Source organism: Glycine max, chromosome 16 (genome assembly GCF_000004515.6).
Source record: "Glycine max cultivar Williams 82 chromosome 16, Glycine_max_v4.0, whole genome shotgun sequence".
NCBI classification, from domain to species: domain Eukaryota; kingdom Viridiplantae; phylum Streptophyta; class Magnoliopsida; order Fabales; family Fabaceae; genus Glycine; species Glycine max.
This window is the reverse complement of record NC_038252.2, coordinates 31,628,666-31,653,558: the sequence shown is the minus strand read 5'-3', so window position 1 is coordinate 31,653,558 and position 24,893 is coordinate 31,628,666. Positions and strand designations below refer to the sequence as shown.

General features: G+C 31.5%; 5 protein-coding genes across 6 annotated transcripts; 3 read left to right on the top strand and 2 right to left on the bottom strand.

Moving 5' to 3' along the window:
• Positions 1–1,273: 1,273 nt before the first annotated feature.
• LOC100792432 (ethylene-responsive transcription factor ERN1) lies at positions 1,274–2,423 on the top strand. Its single transcript, XM_014768823.3, has one exon. It carries the CDS (start codon positions 1,384–1,386, stop codon positions 2,392–2,394), a length of 1,011 nt encoding a protein of 336 aa, XP_014624309.1. The 5' UTR covers positions 1,274–1,383; the 3' UTR covers positions 2,395–2,423.
• Positions 2,424–5,275: 2,852 nt separating this feature from the next.
• On the bottom strand, positions 5,276–10,886 carry LOC100780531 (tubulin alpha-3 chain). 2 transcript variants are annotated; one of them, XM_006599376.3, is made up of 6 exons: positions 10,433–10,886; positions 8,600–8,811; positions 8,327–8,526; positions 7,285–7,793; positions 5,790–5,910; positions 5,276–5,704 (listed from the first exon to the last, which is right to left on the bottom strand). In XM_006599376.3, the coding sequence occupies exons 1-6, from the start codon at positions 10,543–10,545 to the stop codon at positions 5,627–5,629; spliced, it is 1,233 nt and encodes a 410-aa protein (XP_006599439.1). In that variant the 5' UTR covers positions 10,546–10,886; the 3' UTR covers positions 5,276–5,626. The 2 variants fall into 2 exon arrangements, with proteins under 2 accessions (XP_006599439.1, XP_003548067.1); XM_003548019.5 differs by having other exon boundaries at positions 5,276–5,910.
• A 790-nt stretch (positions 10,887–11,676) lies between these two features.
• Positions 11,677–15,191, top strand: LOC100780008 (superoxide dismutase [Cu-Zn] 2-like). Its single transcript, NM_001255882.1, is given in 7 exon segments — positions 11,677–11,833; positions 11,917–12,018; positions 12,642–12,737; positions 12,836–12,867; positions 13,147–13,222; positions 14,608–14,661; positions 15,065–15,191. Coding segments are annotated over 7 exon segments (483 nt in total). The 5' UTR covers positions 11,677–11,739; the 3' UTR covers positions 15,094–15,191.
• A 1,672-nt stretch (positions 15,192–16,863) lies between these two features.
• Positions 16,864–19,648, bottom strand: LOC100499744 (uncharacterized). Its single transcript, NM_001248498.2, has 6 exons — positions 19,403–19,648; positions 18,391–18,486; positions 18,186–18,290; positions 17,944–18,021; positions 17,165–17,284; positions 16,864–17,050 (listed from the first exon to the last, which is right to left on the bottom strand). Exons 1-6 carry the CDS (start codon positions 19,565–19,567, stop codon positions 16,919–16,921), a joined length of 696 nt encoding a protein of 231 aa, NP_001235427.1. The 5' UTR covers positions 19,568–19,648; the 3' UTR covers positions 16,864–16,918.
• A 2,821-nt stretch (positions 19,649–22,469) lies between these two features.
• LOC100791909 (5'-adenylylsulfate reductase-like 7) lies at positions 22,470–24,632 on the top strand. The gene is made up of 4 exons (XM_003548892.1): positions 22,470–22,511; positions 23,119–23,300; positions 23,766–23,890; positions 24,499–24,632. Exons 1-4 carry the CDS (start codon positions 22,470–22,472, stop codon positions 24,630–24,632), a joined length of 483 nt encoding a protein of 160 aa, XP_003548940.1.
• Positions 24,633–24,893: the final 261 nt, after the last annotated feature.

Below are 24,893 nucleotides of genomic sequence, written 5' to 3'. Positions count from 1 at the left end.
TTTTTTATTTGATAGATAACAAACAGATTTATCTTAAGTCTCAAATTACTAAAAAAACATAATTAGGTTTCTTGAGAAAAAAAATACAATTGAGTTCTATAATATTTTCGTGTTGAATAAAAAACTATGAGTGTTTTTTATTTCATTGATCAAAAACTAATCTTACTCGTAGTATAATTGACGTTGATAAAAAAATTACATATAAAAAGAATTAAACATAAATTATATAATATAATATAGTATTTAAGTGTGTAGTGATATAGATGGTGAACAATGACTTGGTCCACCTTAATTAGTGCTAAGCATGGCCTTTTGAGTGTTTGTTTATGGATGCATCTCAAGGATCATTAGGGAGCCTCCACATGGAGGACATTGACGCCATCACCACTATCTTTTCAAGTGCTTGAGCCAGGCAAAAAGATGGGAAGAGGGGACAAAAACTAGCTTGCCATTGACCAAGGTGTAAAGATGGGATGAGGGGACAAAACTAGCTTCTTGTTTTATATTTTCCTCACTTGGTTTTGTGTAGATGGTTTGGTGATTCTGTTCTGGCTTCCTTATCGTGGCCAGAACACCGTTGTCAAATTTGGCATTGATAAAATCACATTTTTTTTGTTGACCATATATATATATATAATGAAAGAGAAAGATGAAAGAAAAAAAATGAAAAATTTGATAAATAATAGTAACATGGAGCTATATTGAGAGAATGTAATAGATAGGTAGAAATGAGAGGGAATATAAAATTCATGATTAATTTCTATCTAATCTAATTTATTGACAACTAAATTTTGATCCTTTATTTATAATTTAGAAGATATCACTCTAATCGCTTAAAATTTTTGTGTCTAACCAAATTATTTCTCTCATGAATCTATCACACTACTACAAAAAGATCAAAGTAATTTTTTTTAACTCAATAAAACAAATTGAAATCTAAAATATTGATAAGGAGCAAAATTCTCTTTCAGCATTCACAAAATAATTACATCAAATTGATTATGTTTTAGAGTCTGCATCTAAAATAAAAATAAATAAAATAATAACTTGGTTGTGTCAGTAATGCAATGCCAACAAACGAGACAGGTATAGCGATCATTCCGAACAAAGTCAGGAGAAATTGAATATGACTGCTAACTTGTCTTCATCATACATAATAATTTTATACATTTTAAAAACTAACCACAATAAAAGGAAAAAAAAAAATTCAAGAACTACTCTTGTAATATACTAAGCCCACTTGCTAAATAACTACTTTTTTCTTCCATATATTATGATCTCATCACAAACTTGCAAGAACAACATGAAAATTGAGGAACCAAACCAAAGCAAATCTATCTTTGTGAGTTGTGAGAGCTAAGGAAGTTTTTCTGCTACTTTGTGATGGAAATTCAATTCCAGCATCCAAAGCAGCACTTGAGAGCAAACACATCAAAAGGAGGCAAAGTATTCAAAGGGAGAAACAACAACAAAACAAAAAGCAAGTATGTTGGGGTGAGGCAAAGAGCATCAGGGAAATGGGTTGCTGAGATCAAAGACACAACACAAAAGATAAGAATGTGGCTTGGCACATATGAGACTGCAGAGGAAGCAGCCAGGGCTTATGATGAAGCTGCATGCCTCCTTCGTGGATCCAACACTCGCACCAACTTCATCACACGTGTGTCCCTCGATTCCCCTCTCGCTTCCAGGATTCAGAATCTTCTCAACAGCAGAAATGGTACCAAAACCAAACATCAAGAACAAGATGTGGAAACTTGTCACACAAGGATCAAGAGCAACCGACAAGAGTCGTCGGTTGCTCTAGCAGAAGGAACTTGTCCTCCACAACATGATGAATTAAGATTTGAATCTTCGTTGGAAGACATGTCCACGTTTAGTATCCAACCGTATATTGATCAGGATTGTCTCCAAAAGAAAATACTTGTGGAAAACGAGAAAAAAAGAAGGGTCAACAGCACCACTAGTACTGCAAGTGCTAGTACTAGTAATAGTACTAATTCAAGCAATAATAGTGACACATGTGAGAACTCACTTTCTAGTGAGACAACACAAAACACCCAACAATTTGATGATGATGATGATGCTTATAGGCCTGATTTGAGCAATTTCATAGGGTCTGAGTCAGGTTCTCAGAACAATCCTTCATGGGGATTTGAACCTTCTTCTTTTGTTCATTTTCCATTTAGCCAAGTAATGGATGTGGCAAACCTGCCTGATATAGCTGGCTTGGAGCTTCCAGATTTTGAAAGGATGAAAGTTGAAAGGCAAATATCAGCTTCACTTTATGCAATTAATGGTGTGCAAGAGTACATGGACACTGTCACTGTTCAAGACTCTAATAATAATGTAGCTATCTGGGATTTTCCACCCTTGTGCTCATTTTTGTGTTAAACCTGAAGGTCTTAGTATGATCCAGCAAATCTTTCTTCCAATTTGTCTACAGTATTTTTTGTTCTTCTTTTACTTTATTTCTGTTTAAAAATAGGAAAGAAATAGAATTCTGTTTAACTGCTTTCAAATATTAGCAGGAAGATATGTGAGTTGCATTAGCTGCTTGAGGAAACCTTTTTCAGTCATTATTATGTAAGAAGTCAGAGCATTCATGTATGTATTTGGCAAAAATAGCAGACAACTACAAATTGAAAGATGAAAATTGATATTCTAGCCAATTCAATCAAATAAAATTACTTTTTTTTATGAGTAAATAAAATTACGTTGAATTTGTTAGTAAATGTAAAATAATATAAAACAATAAATTTAATTACTTGACCTTCATTGAAATTGGTTATATATATTCAAATAGATGAAATAATTATCACTTTTTATATTTCAATTAATTTTAAATTATTTTTCATCTTAAAAATTAGGATGACAATTTTTTTTTTCAATTTTATTCATATTTTTATTTGAAAAACTATTTTTTTTTATTATTTTAGTTTTGGGAAGAGAGTACTTACTTTCCTAAGCATTACCTCTAAACTCTTAAACTTTAGTTCCATCCTACTTGATCCTTAAAATTTACTCTTCTTCCAAATAAAATACTCTTGCGCATAAAAGCTTAATTTCAAATTTCCAAAAAAAAACTTAATTTCTGTTTCATCTCAGTTAGTTCTTACAGTTTACTTCTTTCATAAATAGTCTCTTATATTAAATCGGAATGAAACTACTAATATAAAAGAGATCTCAACCATTTATTTAGTTTACATCCTTATCATTTATTAATTTTATTTTTATAAATCACTTTTTCAAACACTGAAACATAAAATTTAGAATTAAAAGAAAACCAAATAAAGGTTTAATTTTTTTTATTTTCTTTTTCCTAAATTTTTATTTTTATTTTATTTTATTTAATATATGAAAAAAATTAACAAAAAAGATTAATGAACGATTGACGTTTAAGATGAATAATCTAACTCTAAATTGAAAAAAAAACTATTAATGAAAAAATAATTTAAGGATCAATCAGAATGAAATTAAATAATCCCTCACAACGACGAACTAATATTTGAAACCCTAATAAAAGAGACCGAAATGATGATAACCGTTAATAACCAAAACAAGATTGAAAATAAAGTTCACAAGGTTTGCATTTGTAAAAGCGATAAAATTAAAGATTAATTAAAATGAAATTAAAGTTTACAGTGTCTATTTACAAATTAGATAAAACTTAAGGGATCAAACTAGAATAAAATTAAAATTTAAATGTATCTATATATAAAAGGGATAAAGTTCAAAGAGTAGAGTACTCTTTTCCTTAGATTTTTATTAATAAAGATCAAATAATTTGTTATAAGATAAATAAACAGAACACTAAACAATACATCAAATATGATTAAAAAGAGAGAGAGGCTCTAGAAATTAAAAAGGGTAAGGGAGGAATTGTAAAAAGATAGGGAAGATAAAAGTAAAAAAAAAATAGTCTTATATTTGTTTTTTTGGTGATGAGTTAAGTCTTATAAATTTTAATGTTAGGTATTAATACTCGGGTAGTATGATAGAATTGTACTCTGATTTCTTAAGGAAAATTTGTAATTTAAACTATGTGAATGAAAAAGATGTAATTAAAAGAAAAATTACTAAAAATTAATTATTAATAAAATAAATAAATACTTCGTACATGTAATATAATAATAAAAATAAATAAATGTTACATGAAATAGCATTTGGAAAAATTCTATAAAAACGTTACAATAAATAGTTTGTTTTATCAAATATATTTAATTTGATCAAACCAATTTTTAAATTAGAAATTAACTTAGAAGTATTTCTAAACACACTTAAATTAAAGATTAATTTTCTTCACATTTCATATTTAAAATATCTAAAGTAAAGCATGCAGTCTATTTTCTGTGTCTTTCCGAATTCCGAGTAGACACAAGTGAAAAAATATAGACTTTAGAGACAAGGTGCAGCAAGAAAATTGGGATCTTGCACCCCAGGGACAAAATCCCGTTGACTATTCTACTTATGTTTCTTTACATGCATCAACAGTACAATTATACTCCCTTGAAATTTCCTTATGTTTGTTTGCATTACAACAACAATAATTATTATTTACTAAATGTTGGTTTTAATCTATTATGTATTAATGCTGTTTTTTGTACTGAGAAAAAAGAATTGTGCAATGATAGTATAAAATTTTTTAAATATTCATCCTATAAAAAAAATTTACATTCTTAGTACATAGATATTAAACTTTTTTTTCACTTTAGTATATTAAATTTTAAAAATTTTATTTTAATATTTTATATTTTCAAAATTTTTATTTTATTATATTATGTTTTAAAAGTTTTATTTTATTTTAATTTTTTATGTTTTTGATGAACATAGAATTGACCCACTGAAAAGTCTTTATGCCGAGATCACATATGTCTCTTAGTAATTATAGAACTGAGCTTAATTTTATCACTTATTATCACATCCAAAGATATGCTTAGATGTTGCATATTGTTCAAAGACACCATTTCACCTGCCTTGTTCATGCTATCAACCTGGTATGAACCGGCCAATTTTCCAAATGAACCATCGGCCAATTATCCTTGAATGTTACACGATAAATGCATGTAACTTCTCACTGTCCCATGTGATATCATCTTTCATGTTGTCCCATGGGTATCCATTTAATTGTCCATTTTCAATTTCTAGCAAGTTTATCCACCTGTGTGTGGGATTTTTTGTCATCCCTATTCATGCTAACTAGATTAAGAAACTACTATAAAATTCAGTCATGTGATGTGGATCACTAATGTGAAATAGCAATGGTCAAGGAATATAAGAATATGTTTTCTCTGATTCGGCTCATATATAGAATGAATAACTCACTAGATGTTTCGGTATATGATTCCTTGGAGGATGAATAATATGTGATTCATCAAAATGACATGACAATTACACTGCCATTGTACATGAATTAAACAATTCTCTCAACACTTTAATTTAAAACAATCATAAGATCAATGTTACACCATACAACAAAAAGATGCATGCATAAAAATAATGAACAAGGACAACATTACATGGCAAAAGTCATAATAAAAACTTAGGAAGATGTAGGTAGCTACTAGCTAGTGAAGGAGGATTAAATGATTAATTACTTCTCAGCAACTTTAAACATCATCTTCATCTACACCTTCATCCCCAACCTCTTCATAGTCCTTTTCAAGGGCTGCCAGATCCTCTCTGGCTTCTGAGAATTCACCTTCTTCCATTCCTTCACTCACATACCAGTGCACAAAGGCCCTTTTGGCAAACATGAGGTCAAATTTGTGGTCAATGCGAGAGAAAACCTCTGCCACAGCTGTGTTGTTGCTTATCATACAAACTGCTCTTTGCACCTTGGCAAGATCACCTTCTGGTACCACTGTTGGAGCCTGGTAGTTGATACCACACTTGAAACCAGTAGGGCACCTGAAATTAGTCATCAAAACTGTTTATTCAGATGTTTAGAAAGAGAAACAGAAGTCCAACGATTGAGGTACTAACATTTAGTTCAATTTATTTGGAGTTTATTTTAACGAGCAAATAAATTATACACTGAGAATATAAAATAATTTTAACAATTTTATGTCAGTTGATTTAGATGTTTGGTGATATTAAACTTTTAGTTTAACAATCCAACTTAATACAGATGCATACATAGGACTCAAACTTAAGATCTCTGGTTAAGTCAAAACAACTTCATATTAATTGATCCCCGCACTACTCTAGTAATAGCTTTTAACTTCTATTTCCTTTTTTCTTCTTTATTTCTAATTTCAAAATTCAAAATCTAAGAACACGCTAGCAAAGACATTAACTTAAAATAACTTCTAAACTTAAAAAATATAAAACTACCAAATATCTTTAAATTTTAGAGCAAATTACAACTTCTGAAATTTAACTAAATTACACTTGATATACTTTTATTACATTACTTAGATCTTCCTTAATTTATATAATTGCATAAGAAATTACATTACTTATGTTGATGTGAACTGTTATATTAATTGAGGAAAGTTTGTCTATGGTAAAAGAAAAGAAGGTTATCAAATGAAATGTTGTTCAGCATCAAGGGGTATCAGCATAATTTATACTAAATTTAAAACTCATTTTTAACTTCAAAGTTAAAATAGTCTTTTAAGTTAAAAAAGCTACACCAAACATTTCCTTAGTCTCCCTTAAAATAGGATTGAACAAGGAGTCAGTTCAGGTCTTTCAATCTCATGAATGAGCAGCACCTAATAATTATATTGGACAAGACCTAAAAGAATAACTTGTTTTACTGCACTAGCTTATAATTTATCAGTCTTTCTACTATCAATCTTTTAACAGTGTCTGATTCAACCCATAGACCTAATTGAGCCCCATACAAAAATTCACCCCATGAACCTTTCAAGAAAAAAAGAGCCCCAAAATTGGGACAACTCTTCCTAAATTTTGTTGAGATGTTTCAGTCAATAATCAAAACAGAGCAGTTACAACTTTCATGATTTCACATAAACAGGTCAAAATCATAATCAAACAACAGCTTTTACCACTCAGGAGTGTCATGCAAATAAGTTTAATATTGATAGTTCAGCGCTTATTTTCCTGGTACTATTTTCTATAATCTCAATCTTTAAAACAAAAGAAAAGGCAAAAATATAGAAGGAACTAGAAAAACTGACTATGGAAAGTCCATACTAATGATCAGATAGTTAGGACCACAACAGAAAGAACAGAACAGGAAAAGATCATGCAATCCAAATTCTATATATATATATATCATAGTATGATGTTGTTCTTCCAAGGAAGTGTAGTTACCAGTCAACAAATTGAACTTGTCTCTTTGTCTTGATATTTGAGACAGCAAGGTTTACATCTTTTGGAAAAACATCCCCACGATACATGAGGCAGCATGCCATGTACTTGCCATGTCTTGGATCACACTTGACCATCATGCTTGATGGCTCAAACACAGCTCTGGTGATCTCAGGCACTGACAGCTGCTCATGGTAGGCCTTCGCAGCAGATATCACAGGGGCATAAGAAGAAAGCATGAAATGGATGCGCGGATATGGCACAAGGTTGGTTTGGAACTCAGAAATGTCCACATTGATTGCACCATCAAATCTCAAGGAAGTGGTTAAAGAAGAGATGATTTGAGATATCAAGCGGTTCAAGTTGGTGTAATTTGGCCTTTCTAATTCTAGTGATCTTCTGCAGATGTCATATATTGCTTCATTGTCCAAGAGCACAACTACATCACTGTGTTCAATAAGAGAGTGATTGGAAAGAACAGTATTGTATGGTTCAACAACTGCAGTAGATACCTGCATGTTAACAACAACACTACAGTAAGGACATTCCACTCGGACAATTTGGTATAATGATATAGAAATGTGGATAATCAATAAGAAGCACAATTAAGGAAGCCAAGAATATTCTAAAGTGTGTAGAGCAACATATGTGAAAGCATCTCTAGCAATTTAACATCATATGTTGGAAGTTAACATTACTGCAATGTATATGCAATTTTCATCATGTACTAATACAGAGGAGTGCTAATAACATAGTCTCGAACACTCTTCTTAAAACATTCTTTTTTATTGATTGAAATTTATGTACATCCCACTAGTTTGGGATTAGGATCCCCAGTAAATGAGGAATAGAACTCACATGAATTTCACTCAATTGGAGAGAAAATGTCACAAAAATTGTTAAAGGGTGTAGCATTTCTCATTACTGGAATATTCTCCACTAGAGATTTTCTTCATACTGAAGGATTGGAATAAAAGGTCATAGCATGTTGTAAAGTCAACAAATGTTTGATGCTCCACCACAAACAGATTTCATTTTACTACACCTGAGGAGAAGGATAAATGATGAAGCCAAGCTTTGACTTCTTCCCATAATCTACAGACAAACGTTCCAAAAGCAATGACCCCAAGCCAGAACCAGTGCCACCACCAACAGCATTGAAAACCAAGAATCCTTGCAAGCCAGTGCAATTGTCGGCTAACTTCCTGATACGGTCAAGGCACAGCTCTTCAATTTCTTTTCCAACTGCAGCATATAGACACCAAATAAGTGACACTGTCAGATAGAACATACCCAATTTTTTTAGGAAGTGACTGACCTGTGTAATGTCCCCTTGCAAAGTTATTAGCAGCATCTTCCTTGCCAGACATTAATTGCTCTGGATGAAAGAGTTGTTTGTAAGGACCACATCTTATTTCATCAATTACACTAGGCTCCAGATCAACAAATAATGCCCTTGGGACATATTGGCCAGTTCCAATTTCACTGAAGAAGGTGTTGAAAGCATCATGTGCATCATTTGAACCATCACTGCAAGCACATGTACATGAAATTATGAATCAGTGCCAAAAAAAGTAAAGGGAGAAACAATTACATAGTATTTGTTAGAAAACCAAGGTCTGATTTTAAGTTAATGAGAAAATTAAAGCTTAAAAGGTGGGAACAAAAATCATTTTATTACAAATTTGAGCTCCAATTTGTTTCATTCTTTATATTCTATGACAAAATACAGGTAAATGAAGCAACAATTAACCATTTGATTTCAACCCTTCAACTAATGTGAAGAAAAGCAGTATAGCGGATCCACTTTTGAAGCCTCAAAGATTGCCAATAAAAAGGCGCTCATAAAATGTATTAATGTGACTAAAGAAATAAAGGGTGGCAGGAAATGGAGTAGCTATCAGCTAATAAGAAACTCAACAGAAACAGAACAAAAAAATTATAAGAACCCACAGTGTTGACTCATAAGGTTTCTAAAAGCAAGTTTAAACATAGTTATTTCAGAAACATAACTATAGAAAGTGGAAGGAATATATATAGACCTAGTCTATAAGTTGGTAGCTATCTGTGTTTCTAAGTTGAGTGCAAATCACTAGCTACAAGCAATACCTTGGCACAAAGATGAAATTAAGAGTTGAATGCCTTGTAAGTGATGCACCTTTTATGTGTGGAAATGAAAAAATTAAAGGGACTATATTATACTGAAATGGCTTAGCTAACTACATGACTTTAGATCACCTTTTCTATGGATCTGCAATGATATTACATCACCTAAGAGCAGATAGCTAAAGAAATTCCTTATTTGAGTTAAGGCCATAAATTTGTCAAAATTGATTTTGACATGTCAATTACTACATTATCACATAATTAACAAAGATTTCCAAATCCAGGGAAGGTTTAATCAATCCATGAGGGAAGCACATCGCCGCAGCCCGCAATGCATTTAATTGAAATTCATGTTAATACACTTCACAAAAATGATCATAGAATGATAAAATGGAATACATGATACATAAACCAGAAACGTAATAATTTAGAAATAAACATGTAATGTGCTAGGTTGATTGATACTTTAATTTAAAGCACAGCCTATAAATGACCCCACTATGTAAACATAAAAACTAACAATAGAACGCAATTCTTTTTTCAGAAAAAATTAAGTCCGAGGAATGATCAAAGGAGAAAATTAAGGAAGCAAAAGTTGAAAATAGATTAAAAGAAGCTTTCCTATGATTGATACTAACAAAAAATAAAGGATCACTAATGCTACAATGATCCAATACAAAGCTCAGGCATGCATGACATGACACGACGTTAATCATATATAACAATGTACAGGCATTTGAATCGCAATATATTGATCATAAACGCACCCAAAGAATCAAGAAACTTGTAGGTATCCCCAGAATATATTGCACCTAGTAAATCAACGTAACATGTGACATAGAAATTGGATCTTGGCCTTGGATTAATTTTAAAGAAATTGCTACATTATGTTTCAAAATTAATTTTTTCCAAAAAAAAAAATTATTCTAACCAAAAATTGAAGGCCAGGTGAGAGTATTTAAGAATTGCCTAAAATGCAATAAATATATAGAAAACAATATCTTATAAAAAGGGACGTAGGGAGTAGAAGAAAAAAATATAAGACCTGGGCATTGTTCCATCAGGTTGAATGCCATGTTCAAGGCAATATAGCTCCCAACATGAATTACCAACCTGAATTCCAGCTTGCCCAATATGAATGCTTATTATTTCTCTCATATTCTATGTCTCTCTTTTCTTCTACGATTCTAGTTATGTTTAACAATCGAAAAATACTAATGAAAAACAATAATCACAAGACTCATAAAAAAAACTAATAGTAATTACTAGTTGGATGGGAATGCAAAACAGAGAAATCAAAGAAGAAGAAGAAGAAGAAGAAGAAGAAGAAGAAACTCTTATTTTATCCCTTCCTCTCTTAACGTGGCTATTAAGGGAAATCTTAATTAGTGCATGAAGTTCCAAATGCCATAAGCACTGAGTTTAACCGGTGATTAAATCCTCAAATTATTGAACGGTTTTGATTACTATTAATTGGGCACCGACCATTTGGCATCTGATTGGAGGGGTTGAATTTATTTTATTCTTAATTCAAAAATATTAACAGAGATTAAAATAACTAGGAACTCTACCGTGCAATACATAACACAAAAGGGTAGTAACGCATTCTAATAATTTTTTAACCTTTTTTTTATTGGTTAAGATTTTTAGGCCTCATTAATTTGTTATTTTAAATGAATTGTCAACTAGATAAATTTTATAATGAAATATATTTTTCTAATTTATGATGATAAAATTTGAAAGATTGTCAGCTAGATAAAAATTACTTTTAAAAAATCATCTCTAACAAAATTTATAATTGATTGAGTAGTGTAAATTTTTTGCACACACTCATATATTATTATTATAGAATAAAAAGTATATACACCTGTAAAGAGTTTTTAATTTAGATTTTTCTCTCTCTTATCTTGTAACTTGTAAGAACAAAATGAAAGAGAAAAACAATTCATTTAAAACAACAAATTTATCCACATCCATAGTCACTACATCATAAAAATATTTAACAGAGACATTTTTTTCTTTTTTTTCTTTCAATCAAAAGCAAAATAAATATATACTTTTCTTTTTACTCTTAGTCATATATATATATATATATATATATATATATATATATATATATATATATATATATATATATATATATATATATTCCTCTCGATTCGAAGCCCAAAACGATTAAAAAAAAAGAGAAAGAAATCTCTTATATAATAATAATATTCCATTTTATTTTCCTTTTCTGTGTTTTTTAACCATCCGAACACAGATTAGTGTATTCCACTATCTTCATTGTTTTTTTCCTAACAGGATCATTTCGTTCGGAGCTGAGGAGGCAGAAACACAACAACATATGAGATGGAAGCTGCAAAGGGAACCGTCAAAGGTGTGGCTATCATCATCGGAGACAACAACATTAGAGGCTCTCTTCAGTTTCTTCAGCACCCCAATGGTTTCTCTCTCTCTGAGTGAGTGTGTTTATTCAGTTAGGAATGTTTTGTTGCTTATTGGTGTTTCATTGTGATTATTGTGTAGGGACCACCCATGTGACAGGGAGAGTGACAGGGTTGTCCCAAGGCTTTCATGGGTTCCATATTCATGCTTTTGGTGACACCACCAATGGCTGCAACTCCACTGGTTCTCTCTTCTCTTCTCTTCATGAATGATTATCATCATCAAACTTTTACAATTTCCTCTTACACCTATCTTTTGTAGGAAAATGAAAAAGGGAGGGTTTAAAATTGTAAAATAGGAAGATTGACAATAGTTGAAAAGAAAGCCTGGCTGGATTCAGTTTTGGATTGACTTGCTTTGTGTGTGTGCATAATGGTTTATAATTCAATTATAGAACTTATGAAAAAGGAATTTGATTGAAATACACTTTCTGTGCAAGGGCTTTTTTATATTATCATCCAATCATGGATTGTCATATAGTTAAAAATTATTGACTTTTGTAATAATTACTTTTAAGTTCATATGTCTAGAGTAGGGATTATAAGGTTGTCTTGGTGCTGAAGGAAGAAGGGAGGGGGGAGAGGTCGTGAGTTTGAATCCCCAACTAACAAAAACTAACAAACTATCAACTAACATTTGCTGATGAAAAAAAGTTCATATATCTAGAGTGATTTCTACTAATTGATTGAAATGTAATATCAAAATTATACATATAAAATTTTTTTTTTTCCTTCTGAAAGGTAATCTAAGTTAAACATGCAACTGTTTCAATTAAATTTTTTTAGTTTTAACCTCCTCTACCCCAGGTCCTCACTTCAATCCGTTCAAGAAGGATCATGGGGCTCCTTCAGATGATAAGCGCCATGCTGGTGATTTGGGCAACATTGCTGCAGGCCCTGATGGTATTATCTTCTTTCTTTTTCATATTTATTTTGATATTTCTTACTATTCTTTACGAGTTGTCTGCACAGAAATTTCCAAAGAGCTTTCTGTTTTGTAGGAGTTGCTGAGATTTCTATTAGAGATAGACAGGTAAAGAATTGAACTCTGGGTGTTCTGTGATGTGATGTTTACTTGGTGTCACTTTGGTGATTCTATTCTCTTTGTTCTTTTAGATAATCATCACATGTGATCTGATTTACCCATCTGCGCAATTAAATCAATCACATGTTCAAATGTGCTTGTGTTCTGCAATGTTGATTTTCCTTTTGTATTGTTTTCATTTGGTTGATATTTTTGTTTATGAAATTTGAATGTAGTTTAATTGGGTCTAGAACACTTAATTTCCTCTTTCTCACTTTCAATATGTAGATTCCTCTAACTGGAGTTCACTCCATAATTGGAAGGGCCGTTGTTGTGCATGCTGATCCTGATGATCTTGGAAGGGGTAAGATTTTAAAATTTGGCCTCAGATCATGTTTCACTTGGTTTCCTCTTGTTCAAACTTTAAAATGTAGCCTTTCTTTTCCCATAGTCATGTTGTTTTGTATTATAATTTCATCAAAAGAATTTCCTATGATAGGAAGTTGTATTGAGTACCCTTCATGCTTGATGTGGTAAGCTTAATGTGTAAATTACTTAGAACAAATGGTGAGTAACTAATATAAATATGTATCAAATTTCATAAACTTTCAAGGACCAACTAGTACATTTAATGAAGTTTAGTAACTAACCCCAAATGGTGAGTAACTCCAATGTCTAAATTCCCTATTTTTATAACATATGGGTGACATATGTTATTTAGAACAAAGTTTTCTCAACTTATTCCTCCCACCCCTAAAAGAATGTATTTCGTGTTTGTTATACAGTTGAATCCCCATTAATAGTGATTCAGAAAGTTGTAACATTTTAAGATTCAAACTAACCTCGCAACATAATATTTTACAAGTATTAAGAGGCTAGTGACTTCCATAATGATGATGGCCTAAACAAATGGGGGCAATCACATAATAGGCATCCTTGTAGATCAAAGGTTTAAAAATCACTGCAAGGATGTGATGGAGGTCCAGAAGTTTGGGCAATTTTAAGTGAGAACTAAAAGTTGAATTCTTGTCTGGTTAGTGGATTGTCCATTGCTGCCTAAGATTTTTTCTTGATGCACTACACTAGTAAAAGCTGAAGTTTTTTTTTGGGATGGTTATCATACAAAAAAATATAAAAATAAATAAATAAAAAGAGGAATATTGGCACCCATGGAATGATTATGTCTATATATGAAGTCACTTCTTGTCCTGGATAAAAAAGATTGGAATAATTTTGTATTTGTATTATTTAGTATTGAAAAATCATAAAGAGGCTCCACTGTATATCTGCATTTTAGGTAATGAGGACAGTAACCAAAGCTACCTAGTATTGCTGTTTAGATTTTCCAATTAATATTTCAGTATTACTATTTTTTTATTGGCAAATGTCTTTTGTTAGCAAAGGGGATCGAACCCGCAATCTTCCCCCCCTTCCCTTCTCCCTTAACCATCCAACCCACCTTATATTTCCTAATATTTCAGTATTATGCTTGTGTAATCTTCAGATGAGTCCTTGTTGGTTCCCCTTTAATGTCTCTATTGGCATGATGTTGCTGGTTTTGTTTGAGCTAATGGCTGGAGAATAGAGATGTGATTTTTTTCTTGAGCTTGTTTGAATTTCTAGAGTTCAGGATGGACTAAAATTCTGTTCACCACTTGCCCTAGCGTTCTAGTCTTTTTTATAGATAAAGTCCACAGCTTTCGCTGTTTATTTTTAGGAGCTTTTGACTTTTTGTTTATTGTAAAACAGGTGGGCATGAACTCAGCAAGACTACTGGGAATGCTGGTGCAAGAGTAGCATGTGGTAATGCTCACTTTTCTTCGGATTGTTTCCGGACATTAACAAATTATAATCTATTCCACAAGTTTAATCCATTGCATGCATAATTTGTTAGTGGCTTGGTGCCTCTAATATGAATTTTTTTTCTTGTCAAACCATTAAATAGGCAGGATTGTAGAAAAACATTCTAGTTTGGATGATAGAACGTTATTGACTCATACCAGGATAAGTTACTATAGACCATATAGTTGAAGTAGTTGTAAACATAGTCATTCTTATGCACACAGTATTACAGTCAGTAAATAAGTTAGGTTAAACACAGAATGACAGAAAAGGTATGTGACATATAGAGTTCAGTTAGGTTTTATACAGCTTGCTGCTACTTGCTTTGTGTGTTGAAACCTGACAATTGCTAATTGTTGATCAGGTATCATCGGGCTCCAGTCATCTGTTTAGGATAGTTTACCTAAAGATGATGTATTAACAGATGGTGTATGCAATGTCATTTGACTTATGTGTTAGATCACAGTCATGCTGTAACTACTTTTACAGTAACTCTAATGACAAACTAAAGTTGTACTACAGTGTTACTTGGGTGGAGTTGCTATGCTTGTTGCGTTTAGTACATATAATATAAGCTATAAGTGCAGCAAAAGATTATAATCAAGTTTATGGTTAAATTGAAATTTTGGTCTTCCCATAAGTTTTTAATCACAATTTTTGTCCCCTATTTTTAAATCTGTGATTTTGATTATTTTTAAAATTACACAATTTTAGTCCTTCAATCCATTAATTGTTAGTTGAACGTCACTTGATCATGATGTATCATTTTCATGTTGAAAGATGCGGTATTTTCATGTTAATATGGACAAATTACGTGAAATTTCAATGTTGATGTGAATGAATAATTTTTTTAATAGAATGAGGGTAAAAAGGTACAACTAAAGATTTATGCAAACTACTCACCACTCAAGCTAGTAACAAATTTCAATATAAATATTTATCTAATGCAAAAGCTATCAAAAATTACATTAAACCAATCAATTATTCAACTCGAAATTAAACAAGTAAATGTTTACTTAAAATCACATTAGCTAATTTTTTAACATGAATTTAGATAAACATGAAACCAAACAGCATAAAGCAATAAACATCAGAAACTGAGTCTAAATCAATTAAGTCATTGAAATTTTAAATATATCATTTTAATCCTAAAACTATCAAACAAATCTTTTTAATTCTTATTGTTGTAATTTCAAAATTTATAATTGCCAGCAATTCTAAATCTCAAAAGACTAATTTTGTGTACACCCTCTAAAATATCCAGAATTGAGACACTCGCAACAATTCAATGGAGATACCAGTTTAAGATGGAGACTGGTGTTTGGAGGCCTTCTCACTCATGTCTCTCACCATGGAAAACAACTTCGTAATTATTAGATTTCTATATTTTTTTGTTTAGCTGATGGGTGACATTTTTTCTTTTTTTCCCGTTTTATCCTTTTTATCTCCATCCTCACTCTACCTCCATCTTCCTCCTTACACCCACCGTCGTAGACCAGTGTGCACCGCTGCCAAAGGCAATTTCCAGCAAACGACATTTCATTATTTTTTTTTCAACAATCTACCTCCCCTTTCTGTCTTTTCTCGTTTTTTTCTTTCTCCTCCAAATTTGCAAATCCACTTTCCCAACCAGATGCGACCACAAGGCCACCACACACCAATGAAAAAAATTCAGTTGAAACTAGATCAAACCGACAACCAGGAAACTAATTGTGCAAAATTGGAAAATATAAGAAAAAAGAAAGAAAAAAATGAGCCATTGATTTAAAAATTGATACATCTAACTGTAGGAAATAATTTTCCCACAGTAGGAGACTTGATCCCTTCCCGCCATATTGATCGTCTCAGTTAAAAGGATTAATGCCTTTATGTAAAAATGCGCTACAGAAGTAATCTATCATACATCATGGGAGAGAAAAGCCATGATTCTCTCCATAAGCGAGGTGAAAAGCAACAAGACGAACGAGTTTATTTACAAAAACTAAGAGACACATTACACAAAATTAGAGTGAACCGCAAGTAACCAAATGAAACTATTTAAAGTAGTAGCAATGTAGCTGTCGTACATTGAATTCAAAAGACAGAAACCAGTCCTGGAACACCCAGCACCATCACTATCACTAGACCGAAGCCAATGATTAACTGGCTGAGTGAAAGCTGCACCAATATGCAATGTAGCTTCCACGGCGGGGACTTTGGCAAGAACACAATTGAATCTCTAGCCTCTCAACCAAGTGTTCCTGTAAGATGAATTGTCTCGCAGAGAGGCATCATGGGGCTTGTACTCCATAACATAGCTATGTGGAAGCTTTAAGTGACGTTTGATTGAATCTCTCAGAGCCATTACAGCCTGTAATGAGAAAGCAGGAACAATACTAAGGATGCTTCTAAAAAAAAGGAACAATACTAAGGACGTGCATAATGTACATATGTAAATACAAATAGGGTCCATAATAATGCCAACCTGATGGTCCGAAGCATTGCGATTCCAGACACTCAATATATCCTCATTGAATCGAATGCTAAGTACTGCACCACATATGTTATCCCCATAATCCAATTGGTCACCCACCAAGGCAAGAACCTGCACTTAGTATGTAGTATTATTAAAAATTCAAGTCTCCAACAATAGAAGACAGAAATATAATATCAATCAATGTTACAGCTCATGGAATCAAAATAACCGAACAAGAGAGATTCCAAATGGTACTTTACCTGGTCAATTAACTTCAGAATTGTAGGTTTCTGTCTTCAGTTTCAGTGGTGAAAATCAATAACAAAACATTTGAGGCCCATAAATAATTTTAGGAGAAATGCTAGCAACACATTCTAACACTCTTTTGAACACACACTACTATTCGCTGAAATTTATTTGAAATCACATTTTTTTGCAGGTCTTACTTCTTATTCAGCAAGTCTCTCAAAATTTTGTAGTTTTAAATAAATTGGAACCAATAGTAGTGTGTTAAAATGGGTGTATTAGAGTGTGTTGCTAATATTCATCTAATTTTAATGAAAAATTTAGATATTAACGACAACAACCAACACTTAGGCTACTGAGTGGGATCAGATCAACTATATGTATCAAAACAGGCCATTGAGATTAAAAAAAAAAAAGTGCAAGTACAAATTAAAATAATCACTCAATAAATTAGAGTGTTAATATTTTCCATAATCATGCCATACCCATACATTTTATCAAGGAATATACAAAATACTACAGATGAAAATATTTGCACTTACCAGGTCCTCCCAAAAACGACCTGAGACAACCTTTTTGAATCGTATAATCCATTTACCACCATTGCAGTTAGCAGAGTCCTTCAGAAGAATAATCATGCAGTGTGTCAGTGAAAATTAAAAGATATCTAAAGGATACACCTTCCCCCTTCTCTCCCTCCCCCACCCCCTAGAAAAATAGGAACAGCTTATAAATTCTCAATCAGCAAGAAATGCAACTTCAGCTACTACTTTTAAGTATCTACCTCCCATAGAGGACGGATTCCTTCCTTGAAAAGGTGCAAATCTGTTGGACTAGGTAAAGAAGCGGGACGAGCAAGATGGCAGTAGCAGACCCAAAATCCTTCAACCTATTAATACATACAATCACGAAATCAACAAGGTAAGAAAATTTGTAATGAAGTATGAACTCAGATTCAACTACAAGCATCAACAAAGCAAAGACCTCACCGTACTAAATTCAACAATTTTCTTTATGTTGTCCTCGTATGATGTTTGATTTCGAACTCCAGGTGTTCGGCGCGTGTACCAGAAGACAAACTTGTGCTGCTCACAGAAATCACCACCAACACAAAATAAATCCACCAAAATTTCAAATTGCACTAACAGCCTCAAAGCAGGATAAAAGATAGAGTGAAACAAACATAACTACCATACGTAATCAACAAGCATGTCAAATCATCAAGATCCACAATCTAATCCTGTGCATAACCATCTCTTATATAACTACTTCAAAGCAGAAGCAGCCAACACAGCATTCAATCAACTCTTCCAGAATTAAAACCACTCCTTACGTCAAATTGAAAGATCCCAGAATCATAGTGATACATCAAAGCAGGATACCGTTACACAAAACCTTAACAAAGAACCAATCCAAAATTTTAATTTCTTTATCATCTTCCTCAGCAAATAATAAATACGCACAATCCGAAACTTCCAACTTTAGCCATCACATCGCACCTCAGCATGTTTATGCGTTAGTGCAAACATCAGTCAGGCCCTTAAATTGCCATTCTCCAATAAAAACACCAAAATTCAAAAAACAAATTAAAAAATAAAAATCCTAGATATCAGTCACCAACTTCTCATTGCAAACCACTTCGTCCCAAATACAAAACCATAGACCAGGCTCAAAGTCAAAATTATCCCAATGTAAGGAACAAACACATAATAATAGACAAAACTTAGATACAGTTCTTCATATACTTTTGATCCCATTCTCTAATCAAAATTGAAGTTTCATCTCAGTAATCCGCGTAATGAAAAGTTTACATATCCCACTATAGATTATCAAGTTGAAACTCTCGTTCTAATAGGAGAAAAGCACCAAAAACGTATCTAAATTTTATTCTAACAACAACAGCAATACTAATAATTGTTGGAAGTGTTTGAGCGATTGAGTGGTGATGAAATGAAAATAGAAGTGTGTGTGTGTGTGTGTGAGAGAGAGAGAGAGAGGAACCTTGAGGGGGTGAAGACCGGCTTTGAGTTCACGAGCTTGTCGTTCTTCGATTTCTTTGTTGCTGGAATCAAGTGCCGATGCCAATTGAGAAGAAGAATCTAAAGTTGTTGGATGAGCATTTTCGGTGTTGCTCTCTGATTCCTTCTTCTCCGCTGTGAAATCCATTGTTGTCGCTGCTTCCTAAACCCTAATCCCCTTTTTCCCCTTTCTGCGTTCAGCGTTGTTGAGGTTCGTTTCGGATCAGAGGAAGCAACGCGCTTGGGTTTTATGCTTTATAGGTAGGCGTCACTTCAGAAATATTTTAACCTTTTTTTATGTTTTATTTTTTTTCTCATTTCTTGTTGTGACTTAGAAAAGACTTGTGTAGTCATATACAATCCAATTTGGTTTGAGTATATGTGATACTTTGATTTTTATGCTAGTTATTTTTTATAATTTATTGATAAGAAAAATAAATTTATTGTTCATTTTATATTATTAGCATACGTTTTAAAAATATATTATTATACTATAGTTTTCTTAGTAACTAAAAAAAATAGTTTTCTTAGTAACTAAAAAAAATAGTTTAAAGAAATGTCAACTATTTATTTAACATTTTCTGTTATTGTTATTTAATTATTTGATGAAAACATGATTTTGGTCGTGAAAGGATGCGTTGTCACATTTTTTTAAGGTCTGAACAAAAAATAAGTCATTAAAATCTTAAATAAATCCTTAAACTTAATAATTTATTATTATTTTAGTCTTTAAAATATATTTTTTAATTAATTTTCTTACACTAGGAACTAATATGATAAATTTATACATCTTCAGAACTCAAATGATATGTTTATTAATTTTTGTAATAATTATTTTAAAAGTTATATAGATTAGTTGATAAATTAAAAATATTTAACGTTAAACTTTTAAAACGTTTAAAAGTTTAAGGTAATATTCATGACTTTTTTGTTATATTTTTATCTTTGCTTAATTTTTAATAGGTTAATTATTACTTGTGATCCATTAAGATTCAATTCTTTTTGTTGTTACAGTAAGTTTAAAAGTTTCATTTTTAACAACATCTAACACTATTATAATTAAATGTTGTTAACTAAAAACATAAGAAATGAATATAAAGAAATAAATAAAACTTAATGTTGCAAAAAAAATCAAGCATAATGAATCAAAAATGATATTTAATTTTTTTTAATCTTTTTACTCATTCCATGTGCATGTTTAACCCTCATGCTTCCTAATATTATAAAAGTGTAAAAATAATATAAGATTAAAATTAATATGGTGTGACATAATTGATAAATAATCTTATATCTTAAACATATAATTATGAGTTCGATGTGTGACTCGACTTTTATTGGGAGAGATTAATCTCCTTTGATAGGAAGTTTTTACTTTTTCATAAATCTTAAAATATAAAATTATAATTCTCGTGTGTTTGATATACAAAATGATTGTCAGAAAACTTGATTTTTGGGAATCAATTTTAGGTTCCTTCCTACAAAAATATTCTCATAAAGCATATTAAAATTAACTAAACATATTTTATTCTTTTTCAAAAATCACATTTTTGCGATATGAAAAAATCTATCCCCTAATAAACGTTCTCTAAATGAATCTCAATGTTTCATAGGTTAGTTTGTGGCTTTCGGACAAGAGATCCTTTCAGGAAAAAAAAAAAGTAATACAAGATTAAAAAATAAATAAAGTGTGGAATTTTCCACTTTTCAAAAAACAATGGCTATTGAAAACAAAAACACATCTTAATCTTTCTACATGATAAAACAATTCTTTCTACGTACACTGGAAATTACCTCTTTTATTTGCTGATGGCTGTTTAAGATCAGAAACTTCCTAATTGCACCCGACTTTGATAAGTACACCCCAATCTTCCTTTTTAAATCTTAATTACCCATTATATCTTTTATTTCATCTCTCACACATTGTTTCTTCTTTAACGCTGCATTATCCGTACGGATAATCCTAATAGTTTTTAAGCATATGAATGTCTGAGAGAGGAGGGAGCTGGAAAGGTTCCTAACACAATATACAACAATAAAACAAAGACGAGAGAGAGACTCTAAAACCTTTCGTTCTTTTTTTTCCCGTTTTGCCATTTTACTTTTCTCCTTCCTTCATGGTACCTCGTTTTTTAGATTTTTGTTAATTTCCATGTGTTGAGCTTGTTTTGTGCTCTGTGTTTGTTTGTTCCTATGTTTCTGGTTTTATTAGATTTTATGTTTCAATGTTTGGATACTTTGATATTTAACCGACCTGAATCATGTTGCTTGATTCATATTGCTATTCATTAATAGGGACAACTTCATACCTGTGAATGGTTTTGAAGTCTTGACTTTGCAGGCTTTTGGAGATAATTTCTCATATTTCCTTATTTTGGTTAACTATTTTATTTTTTTTAAACTGCTTTTTTTTTTATGGCAAACAATTGAATTTATCGTAGTGCCTTGGACCTTAAAGATTTTGTTAGGATAAAGATTGCTACGCTTAATTGCTTGTAAACGAATAACTATTGTACTTGTCATGGCTAGGATTGTGACAGAGAAGTGAAAAATTTTAAAAATATTTTTGAAAATGGAGTTGTTACCAATGTTTTCATGACCAGGATGGTATATTGTTTGTGGTCTTTGACTTTTTTTTGGATCCTTTGGCATCAACTTGAGTTTGTCTAGTTAAAAGCAAAAAAATTGAGGAATGCTTTTTGTGAGTTTAGGATTGGTGATCTAATAGAAGCCTTCTGTGGAACCATCTTGGGGTCTTATTTGTTTTGTTTGTAGCTGATTGAGAATTAGTTGACTTTATTCTTACTGGATGGCATGGTCTCACTGGTATAACAATAAAATATGTACATTTGATGTCCTCGAATAACCTCTAAAGAGTGATCCATATGTATAATTTAATTGTGATAATATATATATATATATATATATATATATGTGTGTGTGTGTGTGTGTGAATTATGGCTTTGATTCATGAGGAGATTGCATAAATTTCTTATTTTACTTTTAGCATTAAATTTTTTATAGATGGCTATATAGTGTTGTTAACTCTTACGATGTTCTCTAGCATCTTCAGAACCACTGCAACAACTGTCATTGTATTCTATTCTTGAAAAAAGATCATGTTAAATCTTCGGATGATTATATTTTCCTCAGGAAAATAGATAATCTTTTGATTATTTCAATTTTCTATCAAGTCACTCACACTAGCTTTAGTCTGAATACCAATTATAGATTTGAGTAAATACTACTTCTGTCCCTAAAATGTAAGACTTTTTTCTTCTCTCATTTTATAAGATTCTTTTCATGTTGACTTTTGCATTACTTATTTTTTCATCAAAATACCTTTAATTACTTTACAATAAATGCTAAGAACTAAAAGGATGAATGCATTCTCTTTCTTATAAGGATTGAAGAAAAAAACTAGCACACATTAATTAATTAGATAGAAAGTAATTAAATAAAAAGAGAGATAATAAGTTCCATTAATTTTAAAGATAATTTTGAAAAAATAATAAACAAATTACTAACAAATTTAATGTTATTGAATTAATTAACTAACTCTCTTAAAGGGTATGAATTAATTAAAAGAATCTTATATTTAGGAAAGGAGGCAGTAGTCACAAAGATATGAAGATTTACTGTTATAGACTTGTAACAATTTGCACATTCTAATGATTTTTTTTTTCTTTTTGATTTGTTTAGGTGGACGAAAATTTTGTTGAAGGAATTTTGTCTGACATAAAGAGGATAGAGTATACGTCTATACTCTTTTATGCTTCTTGGTGCCCATTTTCTCGTAAAATTCTTCCTCAATTTGAAATTCTTAGTTCCACGTTTCTCCAAGTAGAACATTTGGTTCTTGAGAAATCATCAGTTTTGCCAAGGTTTTGAAGCTATCCCTTCTTCTATTTTAAAGTTTCTAAATAAGGATGAAACTATTTTTTTTGTATGTTGTTTGCCTACTCTGGCAATGACATGTAATTTGCAGTGGTTAGTTCTATTCCTGGATCAACAATATCTAATTTCCTATTAAGGAATTCTAACGCTACTCTCTCTGACACACTTTTTTTTAACAAATTCTATATGAATAAATGAAAGCCATGTGGAATCCACTAAATACGAAACATAAGCCTTGTAATTAAGGAGTGAAAACCTGCATGGATTTTTCACACAACTGCTAGCATTTCTCAATTTCCTGTTAGGCTAATGCAATAAGTAATATATACATTCTTTTCATTTTTCTACTTTTTATTTTATACATGAATTTGAAATTTAGCAGAAATTATGACATGATCAATAGGCTATCTTTATAAATGTATGTTGATGTCAACATTTGTTTTGTTGTGTAGCTTCTTTTCAAAATATGGAATCCACAGCTTGCCTGCAATATTACTAGTGAACCAGACATCAAGGTTGAGATATCACGGTCCAAACAATCTTCTCTCCCTTTTGGAATTTTACAAAAGAAAGACAGGTAAGCATATCCCAATTCTTGTTTGTAAATATACAATGTATTATTTGTTAGAATTAATGTCTCATGTGAAAGACATGTAACTTATATAGGGACTAATAAGTAAATAATTAACTATTAAGGGTTAAATTATAATTGGGCTTAATAGGAGAAATTTCTAGAGTTAACTGATACTTGATGGGAGTAGTGGTTATAAAAGAAGCTTAATACCCACTAACGTGAAATAAGGACCAAAAAAGTGTTATCTCTCACCCATAACCATCACGAATGGAGAGAGGCAGAAAAGAAAGGCCTAAGGAAGTGAAATCTTATTTCTCTTCTCTTTCAAGGAAATCAAAGTGCACCGGATAAAAGTTCCTATGAAGAAAGGTACAAGTCTTCCTATGGAGAAAGATACACAAAACATTATCTATTGTTTATTGATTGTTTGTGAGAATCATAAGTTTCAAGATCCTGTTGTTTCCTATAATTGATAGTTTAGGAAACCCCTTAAGAATTTTTTACATTATTTAAAAGCAACATTTTTTCCGCAAGTGAAGTGTAAGAAACTTCAATGTTTGATAATATTATTTTACCCAATTTACCTCCATTGACTTGTCTGCTTGTATCAGGGTTTGCACCAAGTAGTAATATTGTTATTAGTCAATCAACCAGCATGATGAGTGATGAGAATTCAACTACAAACCTATTCAGTATGTCTATGAAAGAAACATGGAGTAATATTGTTATTATTATGTCATTTTGAGGGTACTTAAGAGTTTATTTTATCAAATAATTTTAATATCCTCAAGCTTGCAGTGAAGCTTGGCAACACATAGTCTTCTTCTCTCTTGCTAATCTTGCTGTAGTATTAATAGCCAAACGTTGATTTATATTTTAAGCTGGGCTTTGGGAGGAAGCAAACAAGCATGTAAATTTGAGAATTGTTTCCTTTCATGTAAGTTAGTTGTTTCTGAATGAAATCATACACATCATTGTGATATGAGCATGAAGCATCCTTCTCAAC